Source organism: Salmo salar, chromosome ssa09, assembly GCF_905237065.1.
Source record: "Salmo salar chromosome ssa09, Ssal_v3.1, whole genome shotgun sequence".
Lineage (NCBI taxonomy): Eukaryota > Metazoa > Chordata > Actinopteri > Salmoniformes > Salmonidae > Salmo > Salmo salar.
In genome coordinates this window covers 12297142-12315599 of record NC_059450.1, presented here as the reverse complement: position 1 = coordinate 12315599, position 18458 = coordinate 12297142, and the positions used below count along the sequence as shown (strand labels likewise).

The window sequence follows — 18458 nt, the reverse complement described above, 5'->3', positions numbered from 1 at the left end:
TAACAACGTGATGTTATGCTCCAAATGGATAACATGAAATAACACGATGAAGGTAATTAAATAATCAAAGGAAAAACATGTTTATTGATTAGCCTAGTGGTTAGAAGTATTTAGGCATATAATTGTAAAATAGACCTCACGTGAAATCATTGTCAAAAGCGCAAGAGATACTGTTACATGTTCAGTAAGTCTAGACTATTAGTAAAAATACAAGTACTGCTGATAATACTGCCATTGTCATCAAGGCAGAGGACATGTATGCGTAGACCATGTAGCTGATGCTGTCTGGACAAAAAGAGTATGGCATGTCATACTCAGGCTACATACAGTAAGACAGAGGGGCTGACAGCATCATGTTTCACCCACTCGGATGCTTTCAGCAACTTGCGAATTGAAAGAAAGTAGGCAGGTGCTCTATTCGGATGCTGGAATTATTTTGGATGAACGTGCGAAGGTAACCTACTTTTTGAAGTGACAATCAGATCAAAAACATAATGACTGGTTGTGTTCATGGCACATTACAAGGTAATACATTGTTACAGTTAAATTAGTCGTAACTATAAAACCCATAAAAAAATAGGAGGGCGGGACTTCCAAATCACTAAGTCTGCCCCTGCTCATGAGGTCACCTAAATATCTGTAAACTAGGTGGGAATCTTATGACTAAAGAGGCTTTATGAATAGCTTTTATTTTTACCCATAAAAGTAGGAGTAAAATGTATCTATTCTCAGCATTTACGACCAATTTCCTACTCATGATTGACCCCTTTACTCTCCAGTGGCGGTTCTAGACCATTTCAACTGGGGGGGTCAAGCTGGGGCCAGTTGTACTGTTAGAGGGGCCAGTTACATTAGACGTTATTGTTGTCATGTCGTTTTCTTCACTGCATTGCAGGCATTAGCAGGCAAAAGACCATGTTCATAATCATTAGTGTTCCGCGTTGCCACTGTCTAATAACGGATGTAAAAAAGAGCGATAGCAAAAATTGTTTCATACTCCACATTTAGGGGGGCCACAAGGGTTACTTGTGCCCCCCCCCCAGAACCGCCCCTGTTACTCTCATGTAAAACCTTTAGCTCGACCTGACCCTGATCTTAATTGTTCATGAGTCAGTAGCTAGGACTCCATCCAATTGGTGACAGATTTTCAGGCGAATATTCAAAAAGCTGCATAAAATCAACATGCGCATTTGCTCACCAGATAAGTTTATATCAAATTGACTTGTTGACGATGTGCGTGATGACGTAGTGCACATAAAAATACCTTTTGCTGTTAAATTACCATGTATTGAATAAGAAATACAAATATACACCCTACATGAGATTATGGACAAAAGAGCAAGTATATTTTTCAAACGACAGCCAAGCATCGATTATCATGTCACTAGAATAAAAACCTCGATATTTTTTGGAAAGGAGCATCAAGCTCATCACCTTGCACTTTTACCACCCTGTTTAGCGTTTATTTCATTAGTATCCTAATAAACAGCATGCTTTCCCGACGAGTTGCAGTTGGACCACACGTCATCGCGTGCGTGACTCCGTTTCATTTGGTATGATTATTATAATCAATATTTGCGCATAAAAGCACTAAAACATTTCTCACATAATACATTTTAATGACACAAAAAGATCCCACCTTGGTCTAGCGTATTTTGTTTTGTCCACATTTGGAAAGTTTATCGACAAATGTGTTTCCATCAGGCCTGTCATGACATGTTTATCCAACATGTACTTTTACTCGCATAAAAAGGTTGGATGGAAACCTGGTTGGTGTGACAATTCAAATACTTGTGTCCGACTACTAGATGAACACAATCGAGGTTTCTAGCCATCCAGGATCCAGTTTTAGTACTTGCTGCTTACTGGCAATAGCAGAACATTGGACAGAGACATGAACATCTTAAAGAGCAACTGAAAAGAAAAAAATTGAAAACTGCCCATCGATGAGTCAGAAATATTTATTCTAGTCAAAATGTACTAAAGTGTTAATACGCTAAATGTTGGTCAAAGTAAATCATCCCAAATTGAGATTTGCGAGATTAGGAGAAGTCACGGAATGAAGGGTACATAAATTCTTTGGGTTGGTTTATTTAAATCCTGCCCACATAGCCACAGCACCAAAGTAATCATCAATTCAGAACTCAGCTGCATGCAACACGATTGTAATGCTCAGCACACTGACCCCATGGCACTAGTTAGGGACCAGCAGTAAATGACTGTACATGGGACACTATTTAAACATTTCCATAGACCCAAATTTCAATGAAATAACCTAAAATCAACTATAAATTGTAGTAATTCAATTATAAATATTGAAAGCATTTGAGAAAACAAAGTGTACAACATGAAAATAGTCCCATTTACATTGTGTAATATATTGACGTCCCCAACTAGCCCCACAGATAGGCTATCCAAAGTCAAACTATGGTTGTACACCGGCCCACTGAAGCTAATTGGCGAAATCAATCCAAAATTATATATATATTTTTTTTAAATACCAGGTTACACGGTTTCATGTTTAATGTGTACTGTTTTTTTCCCCCAGAGTGCACGCACAAACGCTTCCTACATGTGAACACACTCAAGAGACACCCACATCAAAGCATGCCTCAAAGACCCAAATCTCGTTCTCAGTTGCATTTCCTAATGAGGACGATTGAAACAGAGGCGAAAAATCAGTAAGTTCAGCCCACTTTTAATGAAATACTTCTGCTTTTACCATATTGTCAAAGTCACTGAAAATAAAACATTCTACATTCATCTGAAAATAGCATTCGGCTGGTCAAATGACCTTCAAAGCCAACAAGCCTGATCACCCCCAGTGGATCACTGTGCAGGTTATGTACATGTTAGTGATACAGTACATTATAGGAAAATAACACCAAACACAAATTAGTGTGAATTGATCTTTAAAAAAACAAAAAAAACCTGCTAATTAACTTTACAAAATTGTCTTAAGGCTGACATCGGCAATATGACTATGAGACAAACATTATTGAAAAGCTACAACAGAACCGGCCCAAGCCGGTTAACTTCCTGCAATTGTACACATTTTGCCCTGTATGAATTACATTAACATTTGAGTCAGTCATTTAACAAATGCTCTTATGCCATATTAATATGACGTCTGAATGAAAGTGACTAACGAAATCCAAGGGGGGCCCCCTGGAGGTCACAGCCCCTGGGCACGTTCCCTGTGTGTCCGATCAGTAATTCAACCATGATTACTACAAGTTTAGATAGCTGGTCTAATTTAACAATCTAAACAAATGTAGGTGTGAAATGGGCTAGTTGAGTGACAGAGAATTTTTTTGGGACAACCACATTTCGAAATTACACCTTGTGTATTGTTCTATTGTAACTCTTAACAGTAAGTTGAGACCCCCCACTAAGTTGAGACCCCTATCAATAAAATTGGGGTCGGGGCCCCCTAGCGGCCGCGGGGCCCTAAGCGGTCTCTTAGTGGCTAGGGCCGGCTCTGCACTACAAATAAAATCAACAGATCATTCACAAGTATTCAACTTTATTCATAACATAGCAAAAGAGACCATTAACATAGCCATCAAATCATATAAATGTACGAATTCTCCAGAAATTAAAACCAATCACTCTTTTTTTGTTGTTCAAATACCGGTCTTCCTCCCTGTAAACATTACAATAATTTATATAAAATTATTATATCAATCTCCCAAATGAAATCTGATTATTCATTAAAAAAAATGTTCTCCACTGGTTTGTTTGTCTTCTTAAATATAAAACAGCAGGCTGCAAAAGTTCTTAAAAGAAAGGAGAATAAAATCGCTTCCTAGGAGTAGAGGTAAAAGCTTCAAGGAAAGATACGAGTCCAGTCCACGGGTGCATCTCTATAGTCTAAAGTGGATTCCTCTCCGTCTCCTTTCCTTCATCTGCATTGACATGTATTGGAAATACCCAGTAGGCACCATACCCCCCAATCCTATTTTTCAGAGCAGTTCAGATGAAGGAAAGGAGATGAAGACGCACCCCATGAGTTCTGACCGAGTCTGGAAGACTCCCAAGTTGATGCTGTAGTTTTGTTCAGGGTGAAAATGTCATCCGATCATAGCTTCTTCCGGCGGGTGACTGGTTTGGGGAAGATGGCCTCCAGCACTCGTTTACGTCGGAGGTTCATCCGGGGGGCTTCGTTCTCCTCCACCACCCTCCTACTCGTGGCACGCTCGGCTGGGCTGGGCATGGGAGAGATCAGATCCACCTTGGCTGGGGTAGGGGACGCCGGGGCTGCATTGGGCCTGAGGGAGAGTCAGGGGGAAAATAAGAGAGAAACAGTCATCGTGTTGTGACTCCTGGAACAATCAAAGCCGAGGGAGTGGGGTAGAAGCATTCACATTGCAGATGGTGTGCTATTCTGAGGACAGACAGAGAAAACAGAGGGCTGCATGTCAAGAGGACTTACTTGGTTGTTCGTCTCTTGGTTGTTCTGGTTTTAGAAGCCGCCATCTCGATCTCCACATCCTCTCCTGACGAGTTCTTGTCCTGAGCAACAGGAAGTTACACACAGAAGAGACCAAGCTTGAATATGACTTTGGCCAACAGCAACCTGACGTGTACCTAATGACCACATCCCAGTTCCATTTCAACCTCTAGCTCCTTCTGTGTTCACAGCTCTGAGAGGACGGGATAATTGAGCAAAATATGGCAAAGGCACCACTAATCATATTGGAGGGATAGGCGGAGCCACCGTCATCACCACCATGGAGGCTATGGAGGAAAATGAAACACGGCCAGTCCTATGTCTCGTCTAACGGTTAGTTTCAGTCTAAAGGATGTGATCAACTGACCTCGTTAGCAGGGCGTGCTGCGCTGGCGTTCGGTCGCCTGGTACGAGTAATGGGTGGCGCAGACACGTCATTCTGACCGGGCGACTCTGCTATCCTACCTGTCACAGACAGAAGGTCATGCCAAACGTAAGAAACAGCCTGGTGGTCCAGGCCCGGTTACTGTAAAGCGCTTTGTTACAACTGCTGATGTAAAAATGGGCTTTATAAAATCCATTAGTTTGATTTGATTGTGGTGAAGACGTGGAGCTCCTTACCTCTAGTTCTTCTCCGAGGTGGTGAGTAGATGAATGAATCCCTGACAGGGCTTCCCTGGTCGGCCTCGGACACCATCACCTCCACAATCGGGGGTGGAGAGGGCGCCCGCTGACCCTGCGACTTGATACCTCTCCTATTGGCTCGCACCATCTCCGTGACGACCAAGGTCTCACTCACTTCCCGTTTGGCCTCCTCGTCGTGGAGTCTCTTGATGAGGGCGTCGGCCACAGGCGTTCCGGAGTCCACCTCCAGGGGCGTCTCCAACAGGGGCAGGTCCTCCTCCTGGTGGTTCCACAGGCGGCTCCTGGTTGGTCGACAGAACGACACAGGGGCATCTTTTGTCTTCTCAGCAGTGCCTTCGCCCCTCGTCTTCCTAAGGCTGCGGGGAGGGTCCACGGAGAACACTTCCTCTTCCTTGGTGAAGAGGGCGAGGGTCACACCCCTTCGGGTCGACTTGCGGGTCACCCTGCCTGGACTACTGGTCTGCTTTTTGTCCTCTTCATCGTTTGGCTTCTCTTCCTCAGGGACCGCTGGCTGAGTCTGGGTGGCTGGGGTCTTGGTTCCAGTTCGGCTCTTCCTAGCACTGCGTGTAACCGACAGCGCTGACCCCTTGCTGGCTGTTTCATCCATGGCTGTGGGTTCCTCTTCGCCCTCTACCTGGGTGTTCCTGGTCCGCCGGGTTCCCATCCTCGGAGTGGCCTTCTGTTGGGTGCGCCGTTTGGCCGGGGTGGGCTTGGAGATGACCACAGCAGCCTCTGTGATGAGGACCGAGACCTCTTCCTCTCCTTTCCTCTCCTCCTCTCTCCGAGGCTCGGGTTCTGGCTGCCGTTCGGTTTTCCGGGCGCTCCGTCGAGGGGTGACGGGAACTCTGGAGTCCTGGCCGTGACGGCCACTCCTGGTGATCCGTCTGGGCGTGGCCGGGACCTGAGAGTCCGTCTCCATCTCAGTCTGTCCCGCCGGCCTCTCGTCACCCTCTGACCCAGGTCTTTCTGGCTCCACTGAGGTGAACTTCACCGCCTTCCTCTGCATGGTGGCCCTGCGCGTCGGGGTGGACGGGGCTTTCCTGACCTCCAAGGTTTCAGACACAGACTCAGACTGGATGTTGCGAGGCTTGATGGGCTTTGCGGTTTGAGGGGTAGCCACATTGTTTATGGCTTCTCCCTGGGCAGGTTCATGGTTGTCTGACTGGATGGGTCCGTTGCGTTCTACCTGAGGCAGAGGCTGGTCTGCAGGGACAGTGACAGGCTCCTCCATCTCTTTCTCGGCGTCCAGCTCAACGACATCAGCCTTCATCTCCTCCTCTTGACTCTGAGCACACGGGACAGTCTCCTCTTCCATGGTCACCTCATCTGTTCCCTTCCTCGCTCTGCCGGGCTGCTCGTTCTCAACCAGGACTGGTGAAGGCTCTTCTACATCGTCTACATCTCCATCTTCAGCTGATCTGGTTGGTTCAGTCCCGGTCAGTTCATCTTCAGCCACCGCCTCACAGGATTCAGGTAGGACGTCTGTGACTTGAGGAACATTCTCCTCCGACAAAGCCTCAGGTCCATCAGTCTCTGCCTCCGTCCGGCTATTAAAGTTTGCCTCCAAGGTGTCCATCCCCTCCAGGGTGTCCATCTCAGCCCCCTGTTCCTCCTGGGGATCAACCTCAGCAAGGGGGATGTCCTGGTTGTCTGTGCCCAGGCAGATGACCTCCGGGTCAGCAGCAGGGTTGTCAGACCCTCCCTCTGCGGTCAGATTCTCAGTGGGTTCTAGTGGTACCTCCAGTGGTACAGTGTCTGCATTCCCATCCTCAGCCTCCAGCATAAGAGAGAAGCTGCTGTGGGCTTCAGAGAGGGGTACCTCCGGCTCACTGCCTTCCCCCACCTCGGTTAGCCCCAGACGGACTCCGTCTGCCAGGGCCTGCCCCTGCGCCTCCAGCAGCTCCAGAGGAACCAGCAGGGTGGTGGAGGGCTTCAGCTCCGTGTAGCAGACCCCCTCGTCTCCTGCTGCCCCCAGCCTGATCATCAGCACCTCCCCGTCCATGTCGTCCTCCACCATCTGTAGGGGAAACACACCGAGAGACGCATGAGAACTTTTATAGAGCACAATCTAGGTTAACAATCACAAAACAAGAGAGAACAGTCACCCACAGTATTTAGGTCTACACAACACTTATATGCATGAGTTAGAATTTCATAAGACTGCTTTACCTTGAGGTCTGCCTCTGGATTGACCAATGAGAGCACTGCTGCGTCCTGCTCCGATAGGTCAGACAGGAACTGGGAGTGTGGCTGTAGGGGCAGGGGGGCTCGCTGCCTCCCGTTCCCCTGCACCTCCTCGATGATCTCCACCTCACTGCCAGAGTCCTCAGCAGGGGCGTCTGACGATGACTCCTCTTCATCCTCCGACGCAGCACTAGAGAGTTCCTCACTGTCGTTCAGGCTCACCACAGCTACAGGGAGGAGGGAAGAGATCCATCAATTACAGAGTCACTGATACAGGACAACAAAAAGTAACAAGCTATTCTGAACATTACCACACCATTATTGGTCAGTATTGGCCCGAGAGGTGCCAACTCCGCAGACGGCCAATCAGAACACATAATCCTTTGTGGTTGTAGCTTGTTCAGTTGGCCTGCGTTAGATCTCTGATCGCATGACCTAGGGTCAAGGTGTAAAGGTCACGGGCAAGGGGTCACTCACAGTGAGAGTCGGTGCCGGTGGGGTCTGACGAGGCTACAGACTTCTGGGTGGTGAAGGCCGGGGGGCCGGCTATAAGGGCAGGCTCCTCCTCTACCACGCCACACACCGGTTCACTGCACAGGGGAGAGAGGTTTAATATCAACGAATAGTTGTAAACACATACACACCCAATGCTGTTGTTGGGATGCGTTTTCACCTGTTGAAGGAGGTCCAGTTGTCAGAAGTCTCGTGGATGCACGAGTGGATCAGGGGTGGAGACAGGTCACTGCCAAATAGATGGCACTCTACAAACTCATCCAGATCTACAAGAGGTAGGGAGGGAGAAGGCACAAGAGAGGGGTTCAACAAGGTCATCATCATTATGCATAGGTTTAAAATCAACTGCATCGGGATCAGTCTTCTCCGTGTAAAACTCATCTCAGCTTCATATCCGATGCTGTTAGGTTTAGCTCTGTCAGCTTTTCCCACTGTGGTTATATCAGAGTTCCCTGCACTGAGCTCCACTCACAGGCCCTCTGCACATTATCAAAGTAAAAATCACTTGAAATGGCTGCGCCCTTGGCTTGTACTGTGTGGAAGCTCTAAACTGTGCAAGACTCCCTAAAACCATTTAATATTTTTGATCGTCTTGGGTCATTTTAACCTATCCCTTCAATTGAAAACCTCAACCTTGTGCTGGATGCACGCTCAATTTGGGTGTTCCCTTTGATTCAAGACTACTCCCGAGAGAAGAATTATATATATATAAATTTAAAGAATTTATATATATATATATATACACACACACACACACAGAGGGGGAAAAAAGTATTTGATCCCCTGCTGATTTTGTACGTTTGCCCACTGATAAAGAAAGGATCAGTCTATAATTTTAATGGTAGGTTTATTTGAACAGTGAGAGACAGAATAACAACAAAAATATCCAGAAAAATGCATGTAAAAAAAAATTATAAATTGATTTGCATTTTATTGAGGGAAATAAGTATTTGACCCCCTCTCAATCAGAAAGATTTCTGGCTCCCAGGTGTCTTTTATACAGGTAACGAGCTGAGATTAGGAGCGCACTCTTAACCTCTTCACTATAGGGGGCAGTATTTTCACGGCCGGATGAAAAACGTACCCAAATTAAACTGCCTCCTACTCAGACTCAGAAGGTAGGATATGCATATTATTAGTAGATTTGGATAGAAAACACTCAGAAGTTTCTAAAACTGTTTGAATGAGGTCTGTGAGTATAACAGAACTCATATGGCAGGCAAAACCCCGAGAAAAATCCAACCAGGACCTCAGAGGGTTGTAGTCATTTCAAATGATGTTGTGTCTGTGATGTCATATTGCACATCCTAAGGCTTCCACTAGATGTCAACAGTCATTAGAACCTCGTTTGAGGCTTCTACAATGCAATTTGATTTAATAATACCCGGAATAGTATGTGGTCAACCTGACGTCATTGCCTTACCTCGCGCGCACTCACAAAGGATTAGCCATTTTTCTTTTTCTTCTGTAATGAATCTGCTATTGTCCGGTTGGAATATTAATCGCAATTCTACGATTATAACACCCTAAAGATTGATTGTGAACATGGTTTGACATGTTTCTATAAACGCTGAGGGAACTTTATAACTTTTCGTCGACGGTGGATAGATGCATTTTGGAATGGGGATCTGGACGCGCCATCAAAACGGATTTATTTCGACATAAATGATGGACTTTATCGAACAAATTAACATTTATTGTGGAAGTGGGAGACCTTCCGAGTGCATTCAGCCGAAGATCAGCAAAGGTAAGATAATATTTGTAACATATTTCAGCGTTTTGTGGATGCCGTGGCTGGATGGCTAACTGAATAGCATGGTGCTCAGTACTCAGAATATTAAACAATGTGCTTTCTACGTAAAGTTATTTTGAAATCTGACACAGCGGGTGCATAAAAAAGTACTGTATCTATAATTCTTAAAATTATGGTTATGTATTTTGTCAACGTTTATGATGAGTATTTTTGTAAATTCACCGGACATTTTGAGGTGAATACATTTTCTGAACGTCACGCGCCAATGTAAAATGTTTTTTTTTTATATAAATATGAACTTGATGGAACAAAAAATTGCATGTATTGTCTAACAATGTCCTAGGAGTGTCATCTGATGAAGATCGTCAAAGGTTAGTGCATAATTTTAGCTGGTTTTGTGCTTTTGGACGGCTAACCTTGCTTTGAAAATGGCTGTCCTTGCTAAGAAAATGGCTGTGTTGTTTTTTGCTGTGGTTGTATCCTAACATAATCTAATGTTTTGCTTTTGCTGTAAAGCCTTTTTGAAATCGGACAATGTGGTTAGATTAACGAGTGTCTTATCTTTAAAATGGTGTAAAATAGTTGATTATTTGAGAAAATTGAATTGTGGTATTTTAGTTGGTTTTGTATTTTGCGCCATGCGATCCCATTGGCTGTTGGCTAGGGGTCCCGCTGGCAGAACGGGGTCCCGCTGGCGGAACGTCTAGATGCAAGAGGTTAAAGGGAGTGCTCCTAATCTCAGCTTGTTACCTGTATGAAAGACACCTGTCTACAGAAGCAATCAATCAATCAATCAGATTCCAAACTCTCCACAATGGCCAAGACCAAAGAGCTCCCCAAGGATGTCAGGGACAAGATTGTAGACCTACACAAGGCTGGAATGGGCTACAAGACCATCACCAAGCAGCTGGTGAGAAGGTGACAACAGTTGGTGCGATTATTCGCAAATGGAAGAAACACAAAAGAACTGTCAATCTCCCTCGGCCTGGGGCTCTATGCAAGATCTCACCTCGGGGGGTTGCAATGATCATGAGAACGGTGAGGAATCAGCCCAGAACTACACGGGAGGATCTTGTCAATGATCTCAAAGCAGCTGGGACCATAGTCACCAAGAAAACAATTGGTAACACACTACGCCGTGAAGGACTGAAATCCTGCAGCGCCCGCAAGGTCCCCCTGCTCAAGAAAGCACATATACATGCCCGTCTGAAGTTTGCCAATGAACATCTGAATGATTCAGAGGACAACTGGTGAAAGTGTTGTGGTCAGATGAGACCAAAATGGAGCTCTTTGGCATCAACTCAACTCGCCGTGTTTGGAGGAGGAGGAATGCTGCTTATGACCCCAAGAACACCATCTCCACCATCAAACATGGAGGTGGAAACCTTATGCTTTGGGGGTGTTTTTCTGCTAAGGGGACAGGACAACTTCACCGCATCAAAGGGACGATGGACGGGGCCCATGTACCGTCAAATCTTGGGTGAGAACATCCTTCCCTCAGCCAGGGCATTGAAAATGGGTTGTGGATGGGTATTCCAGCATGACAATGACCCAAAACACACGGCTAAGGCAACAAAGGAGTGGCTCAAGAAGAAGCACATTAAGGTCCTGGAGTGGCCTAACCAGTCTCCAGACCTTAATCCCATAGAAAATCTGTGGAGGGAGCTGAAGGTTCGAGTTGCCAAACGTCAGCCTCGAAACCTTAATGACTTGGAGAAGATCTGCAAAGAGGAGTGGGACAAAATCCCTCCTGAGATGTGTGCAAACATGGTGGCCAACTACAAGAAACGTCTGATCTCTGTGATTGCCAACAAGGGTTTTGCCACCAAGTACTAAGTCATGTTTTGCAGAGGGGTCAAATACTTATTTCCCTCATTAAAATGCAAATCATTTTATAAAATTTTTGACATGCGTTTTTCTGGATTTTGTTGTTGTTATTCTGTCTCTCACTGTTCAAATAAACCCACCATTAAAATTATAGACTGATCATTTCCGTGTAAGTGGGCAAATGTACAAAATCAGCAGGGGATCAAATACTTTTCCCCCCCACTGTGTGTGTGTGTGTGATTGAGAGATATATATTTTTTTTTTCACAGAGCTGAAACCAAGCAGGACATGAATGCAATGTTTTTAAATTTGGCCACTGGAGCAGCTGTAAGTTCTTCCTAGCGGAGTCCTCACAAGGGGAACCCTTACCTGTATGTTCCATGGCTTCCACTGGTTCAATTGGTGCAGTGGGTTGTGATTCATCCTCTTGAGTCTCTTCCTCTACCACTATCACCACCACCTCTGGCTGCTCTGCAGTCTCCACCGCAGGCTCATGGTTGGGCTTCTCTTTCTGGTCAAGGTTCAGTTCCTCAAACACTTCCGTGTCTGGAGTCCGTTCTACTTCCTGTGTGAGCCTTGGTTCCACTACAATTTCCTCATCCTGTTTAGCCTCAGGTTCTTCTTGTTTGGGGTTAACCTCCATCTCCTCTACTTCCTGGTCTGACTCCTGATCTACAGCCACTTCCTCTTGGCTGTTGACTGCCTCTTCCTTTACTTCCTGGTCTTCTTCCTGCCCTTCCTCCACAGACTGGAGGAGAGTTGGCTCATTGGCTGTTGCAGGCTGCACTTCCACCTGTGGGGGCTGGACTTCTGGTACTGCTGGAGTTTTGAGGTTAACCACCACTTCCTCTTCGTCTACGACTTCATTGGCTGGCTGTTTAAGCACCTCCTCCCTCTCCAGGTCTTCAGGGAGAGGTGCATCATGGAACTCAAGGGTGGTGTCTATTGATAGGACAGAGGCCTGGCTCGTTTCCAGGCCCAGGCTGAGTCGTCCTGGCAACGTGGTTACAACAACGACCTCTTGGCCAGAGGAGCCACTCTCAGAGTCTCCTTTCTCTGGTGAGGGCTTGCAGACCGGTGGTGGCAAGAACTTCACATGTGTCACCTTCACCTCACCCTTCTCTGACTCTCCATCATCATCCTCATCAGCAGCAGCTGTAGGGTGTGATGTCCAGGCCATCAGTCCAGCCTTGGGCAGTGGGGAGCCTCTGGTCAGCAAACTAATTTCATTCTCTGTTGCGATCTGTATAAAATAACAGAAATCATTAACACACACAAGGGATAAGTATCTGAACGGTCCATGTTAGTTTACAAGAAGAAATCTCAAAATTCTAAGGGCGGCAGGTAGCCTAGTGGTTAGAGTGTTGGGCCGGTAACCGAAAGGTTGTTAGATCGAATCCCCGAGCTGACAAGGTAAAAATCTGTCATTCCACCCCTGAACAAGGCAGTTAACCCACTGTTCCTAGGCCGTCATTGTAAATAAGATTTTGTTCTTAACCTCTGGGATAGGGGGCGGTATTTTCACGTCCGGATGAAAAGCGTGCCCAAAGTAAACTGCCTGCTACTCAGGCCCAGAAGCTAGGATATGCATATTATTAGTAGATTTGGATAGAAAACACTCTGAAGTTTCTAAAACTGTTTGAATAATGTCTGTGAGTATAACAGAAATGATTTGGCAGGCGAAACCCCGAGCACAATCCATCCAGGGAAAACATTTGAGGTCAATCTGTTTTCCATTGGTTTTCTATGGCAAGCCCGTTTTAATAGAAATATGCTTGCAGTTCCTATAGCTTCCACTAGACGTCAACAGTCTTCAGAAATTGGTTGATGTTTTTCTTTTGAGAAATGAAGAAGTAGCCATTTCCTTTCTGGGTGTATAGCCAGGTGGACTGTTTTGTTTGGGGCGGGTGACCTGAAGCTCACTCCACTTTCATTTTATCCGGTCTTAAATTGTATCGATTATTTACGTTTTAAAATACCTAAAGTTGGATTAGGAAAGTTATTTGAAATGTTTGGATAAAGTTTACAGGTAACTTATTAGATATTTTGTAGTCATGCTGGGCGACTTGGAACCGGTGTTTTTCTGAATCAAACACGCCAAATAAATTGACATTTGAGATATAACGACGGAATTCATTGAACAAAAGGACCATTTCTGATGTTTATGGGACATATTGCAGTGCCAACAGAAGAAGCTCTTCAAATGTAAGGCATGAATTATAACGTTACTTCTGAATTTTGTGTCGCGCCTGGCGGGTTGAAATACGATTGTCATGTGTTTGTTTGATGGGGTGCTGTCCTCAGATAATCGCATGGTTTGCTTTCGCCGTAAAGCCTTTTTGAAATCTGACACGGTGGCTAGATCAACAAGAAGTTAAGCTTTAATTTGGTGTATTGCACTTGTGAATGTATGAAAGTTAAATATTTAAAATCATTTTTGGGGAATTTCGCGCTACGCAATTTCACCGGATGCTGTCAAATCGATCCCGCAAACGGGATTTGATCCATAAGAAGTTTTAACTGACTTGCCTAGTTGAATAAAGGTTAAATCATTTATTTTTATGTTGCTAAATGAGTCCCAGTGGTCTGGGTGTCTTACCCCATTGCTCCAGCGGCGGGGGCCTTTCTCTGACATGGCTGTCTCCTTGATGAAGGTGATGCGGCTCTCCTTAGGGTGCGGCGGGGGGGTGATAGTGCGCCCAGGGGAGGCAGTGGGGGTGGCCATGGGGCGCAAGCTGCTCCTCAGGATGGATTGGGGGGTGAAGGCCGAGAACACGGGGCCGGATGCCGCCAGCGCTCGCGCTCGCTACGAAAAGAGAACACAACCATGCAGACAGTGGCGTTCAAACACAAAAAAAAAATCAAGATGGAGGAAATGTTACAATGGTATCCGACTGCAGCAGGCAAGCTCATGTCTCAGGCACAGTGGTATCCCAGACCATGTGACTTCTTGTTGGAGTTCATTTCCAACCTAGCTTGAAAATCCTAAAACAAGGGTGTGTCGGGTCACCCCCGTTCCAGTGAGCCTCAACAGCACCTTGGAATGGATGTGAGAGCCCGTGTGACAGTGGTGACGGTCGACGCCCTTCCCCTTGGTCGGTGTCTCACCTTGACCACCTGTGGGGTCTGCAGCAGACTAAGCTCGGGGGCCTTGTTGATGCTTTTTGGGGGGTTCCAGGAGGTGGCCGACCTGGGGGGCGTCAGCAGTGGCCGTGAGCCCTCCGGGGGAGTGGTCTGAGAGGAGGGGTGCACCACCAGTTCTAGCAGCCTGGGGGTAGGAAGAGGAAGTTAAGAACATGTCAGATGTATCAAAACCATCACGTCAAAGCCCTCGATAGAAAAGAGCATCTTCCATACAAGCACACACTTGAGAAACATGTACATAACGAGAACTTCCACCCACATCTCCCATTGACATCAATGTATGATTTATTAGACGCAAAAATTTCAAGTTTGGGGTTTGGCCCCGTGTCGTACCTGGACTTCCTCTTGGAGGTCATGGTGATGGGCATGCCCACGAAGGCCTCGGGCAGATCCCGGGAGGGGAACAGGGGGCTGGGACACAGTACCGCTGCTGCACCGGGGCTGGGTGGTGTGGAGAGTGGACAACCATTCAATGAACAGAGATACAAAACTAGTGATGGAAAACCCCATCTCCACCACTTACCATTCACATCTTAGTCAGAGCCAAAGTAAAAAGGATAGGGGTGGGTTTGGTCCAAGAACGAGCGATCTCACCTCTTGAATGGGGAGGACTGGGGTGTGGGGTTCCCTCCCACCCACACCTCCTCGATCTTCGACATGACATTGTGGATGAACGCGGCTCTGGTCAGCACGTTCTCATTGGCCGACCGCTTGGCGATGGTCGACAGCGGCTGTGGTCGAGACACTGTAGGAAGAACACACGAGGAAGTCAAGGGTCACGCAAAAACATGCAACATCCATTTTATACAAAAGGAATCAATGCATCCAAAACAGAGGCTTAAGGTCATAGTTCGTTCCACAGAATAGAACGCTGTGACAAACACACGTGTTCCAATCCAATTCACTTGATGGTTGAATCCGAACAAAAGTACCACCAACATCCAAGTCAAGCGTATTCTAGTCTGTTGAACACTGAAAGTGTGTGTACAGAGTAGTTAACGAGAAGCTAGAAGTTGGGTGAGATCCCGTACCCTGTCTGAGGATGGTGGAGGGGTGATGGTACGGCTTAGACCTCTCTGTGGCCAGCTTCCTCTGGACCCGAGGGAGAACTTTCCCGTACTGGTCCAGGATAGAGTTCCTCGTGTGGGTTCTCTCCTTCAACTTGGGATCCCTCTCATTCTGGAGAACCGATATATGAACGGAATGGAAACATACAGAAACACCGCACAATAACGCAACCGTCGTCTCAACACAACCGTAACCCATGTGGGCGTTACTTGATTTACTTATTTCTAACACTTGTATTGTTCTCGTTCCAACTTTTTACAGCATTTGTAGTTGTATATTTGAGCACGATGAAGTGGATTAATGAGTTAGACTTACTTGAAGTTTATTCAATGTAAATGTGTACGTACCACCATGTTCATCTTGAGGGTGTGGTTGAGCTGCAGGGCGGGGACGTAGTTGGCCTGCTGCAGGTAGTGCACCATCAGAAGCTCTCTGTTCTGAAGACCCCCTGTACCCTGTAGGAACCTCTCCAAGCACTCCTATACACACACACACACACACACACACACACACACTTCAAGGACGGGATAGGGACAACGTCTAAACACAATAAGTCTTTATTTTTATTTTTATGATGAGCATTCCACGAGCAACGCCAGGGTTCTGGGTTTGAGTCGCACTGAGGCCACCAATACCAAAATGTATGCACTCACTGTTGTAAGTCACTTTGGATACAAGCGTCCACTAAATGGCATAATATACTGCTAAAAAAAATAAAGGGAACACTTAAACAACACAATGTAACTCCAAGTCAATCACACTTCTGTGAAATCAAACTGTCCACTTAGGAAGCAACACTAATTGACAATAAATTTCACATGCTGTTGTGCAAATGGAATAGACAACAGGTGGAAATTATAGCCAATAAGCAAGACACCCCCAATAAAGGAGTGGTTCAGCAGGTGGTGACCACAGACCACTTCTCAGTTCCTATGCTTCCTGGCTGATGTTTTGGTCACTTTTGAATGCTGGCGGTGCTTTCACTCTAGTGGTAGCATGAGACGGAGTCTACAACCCACACAAGTGGCTCAGGTAATGCAGCTCATCCAGGATGGCACATCAATGTAAGCTGTGGCAAGAAGGTTTGCTGTGTCTGTCAGCGTAGTGTCCAGAGCATGGAGGTGCTACCAGGAGACAGGCCAGTACATCAGGAGACGTGGAGGAGGCCGTAGGAGGGCAACAACCCAGCAGCAGGACCGCTACCTCCGCCTTTGTGCAAGGAGGAGCAGGAGGAGCACTGCCAGAGCCCTGCAAAATGACCTCCAGCAGGCCACAAATGTGCATGTGTCTGCTCAAACGGTCAGAAACAGACTCCATGAGGGTGGTATGAGGGCCCGACGTCCACAGGTGGGGGTTGTGCTTACAGCCCAACACCGTGCAGGACGTTTGGCATTTGTCAGAGAACACCAAGATTGGCAAATTCCCCACTAGCGCCCTGTGCTCTTCACAGATGAAAGCAGGTTCACACTGAGCATGTGACAGACGTGACAGAGTCTGGAGACGCCGTGGAGAACGTTCTGCTGCCTGCAACATCCTCCAGCATGATCGGTTTGGCGGTGGGTCAGTCATGGTGTGGGGTGGCATTTCTTTGGGGTGCTGCACAGCCCTCCATGTGCTCGCCAGAGGTAGCCTGACTGCCATTAGGTACCGAGATGAGATCCTCAGACCCCTTGTGAGACCATATGCTGGTGCAGTTGGCCCTGGGTTCCTCCTAATGCAAGACAATGCTAGACCTCATGTGGCTGGAGTGTGTCAGCAGTTCCTGCAAGAGGAAGGCATTGATGCTATGGACTGGCCCGCCCGTTCCCCAGACCTGAATCCAATTGAGCACATCTGGGACATCATGTCTGGCTCCATCCACCAACGCCACGTTGCACCACAGACTGTCCAAGAGTTGGCGGATGCTTTAGTCCAGGTCTGGGAGGAGATCCCTCAGGAGACCATCCGCCACCTCATCAGGAGCATGCCCAGGCGTTGTAGGGAGGTCATACAGGCACGTGGAGGCCACACACACACTACTGAGCCTCATTTTGACTTGTTTTAAGGACATTACATCAAAGTTGGATCAGCCTGTAGTGTGGTTTTCCACTTTAATTTTGAGTGTGACTCCAAATCCAGACCTCCATGGGTTGATAAATTGGATTTCCATTGATTATTTTTGTGTGATTTTGTTGTCAGCACATTCAACTATGTAAAGAAAAAAGTATTTAATAAGATTATTTATTTCATTCAGATCTAGGATGTGTTGTTTAAGTGTTCCCTTTAATTTTTTGAGCAGTGTATATTGCATTATATATTTAGGAAATATACACTGAACAAAAATATAAATGCAACATGTAAAAGTGTTGGTTCCGTTTCATGAGCTGAAATAAAATATAATCCATCTACCTGACAGGTGTGGCATATCAAGAAGCTGATTAAACGGCATGATCATTACACAGGTGCACCTTGTGCTGGGGACAATAAAAGCCCACTCTAAAATGTGCAGTTTTGTCAAACAACACACTGCCAAAGATGTCTCAAGTTTTTAGGGAGCATGCAATTGGCATGCTGACTGAAGGAATGTCCACCAGAGATGCTGCCAGAAAATGTCATGTTCATTTCTCTACCATAAGCTGCCTCCAACGTCGTTTCAGAAAATTTGGCAGTATGTCCATCCTTACAACAATTTGGCAGTATGTCCATCCTTACAACAGCAGACCATGTGTGTGGTGTTGTGTGGGCGAGCGATTTGCTGATGTCACCGTTGTAAACAGAGTGCCCCATGGTGGAGGTGGGGTTATGGTATGGGCAGTCATAAGCTACTGACAATGAACACAATTGATCTTGAGGCCCATTGTTGTGCCCTTCATCCGCCGCCATCACCTCATG

The 18458-nt window shown here is 46.3% G+C and overlaps 1 protein-coding gene across 1 annotated transcript in view; it reads right to left on the bottom strand.

Moving 5' to 3' along the window:
* Positions 1 to 2682: 2682 nt before the first annotated feature.
* The window catches only part of LOC106610733 (protein ELYS), a 42118-nt gene continuing 26342 nt past the window's right edge, over positions 2683 to 18458 (bottom strand). The window contains exons 23-36 of the mRNA XM_014210254.2: positions 15935 to 16066; positions 15551 to 15698; positions 15114 to 15264; positions 14853 to 14960; positions 14484 to 14643; positions 13975 to 14181; positions 11745 to 12618; positions 7956 to 8061; positions 7760 to 7872; positions 7268 to 7509; positions 5075 to 7115; positions 4821 to 4918; positions 4436 to 4515; positions 2683 to 4271 (exon numbers count right to left, since the gene is read on the bottom strand). Of these exons, the coding sequence (XP_014065729.2) occupies positions 4082 to 4271; positions 4436 to 4515; positions 4821 to 4918; positions 5075 to 7115; positions 7268 to 7509; positions 7760 to 7872; positions 7956 to 8061; positions 11745 to 12618; positions 13975 to 14181; positions 14484 to 14643; positions 14853 to 14960; positions 15114 to 15264; positions 15551 to 15698; positions 15935 to 16066 (4650 nt within the window). The 3' untranslated portion in view covers positions 2683 to 4081. The remainder of the gene's footprint in view (positions 4272 to 4435; positions 4516 to 4820; positions 4919 to 5074; positions 7116 to 7267; positions 7510 to 7759; positions 7873 to 7955; positions 8062 to 11744; positions 12619 to 13974; positions 14182 to 14483; positions 14644 to 14852; positions 14961 to 15113; positions 15265 to 15550; positions 15699 to 15934; positions 16067 to 18458) is intronic.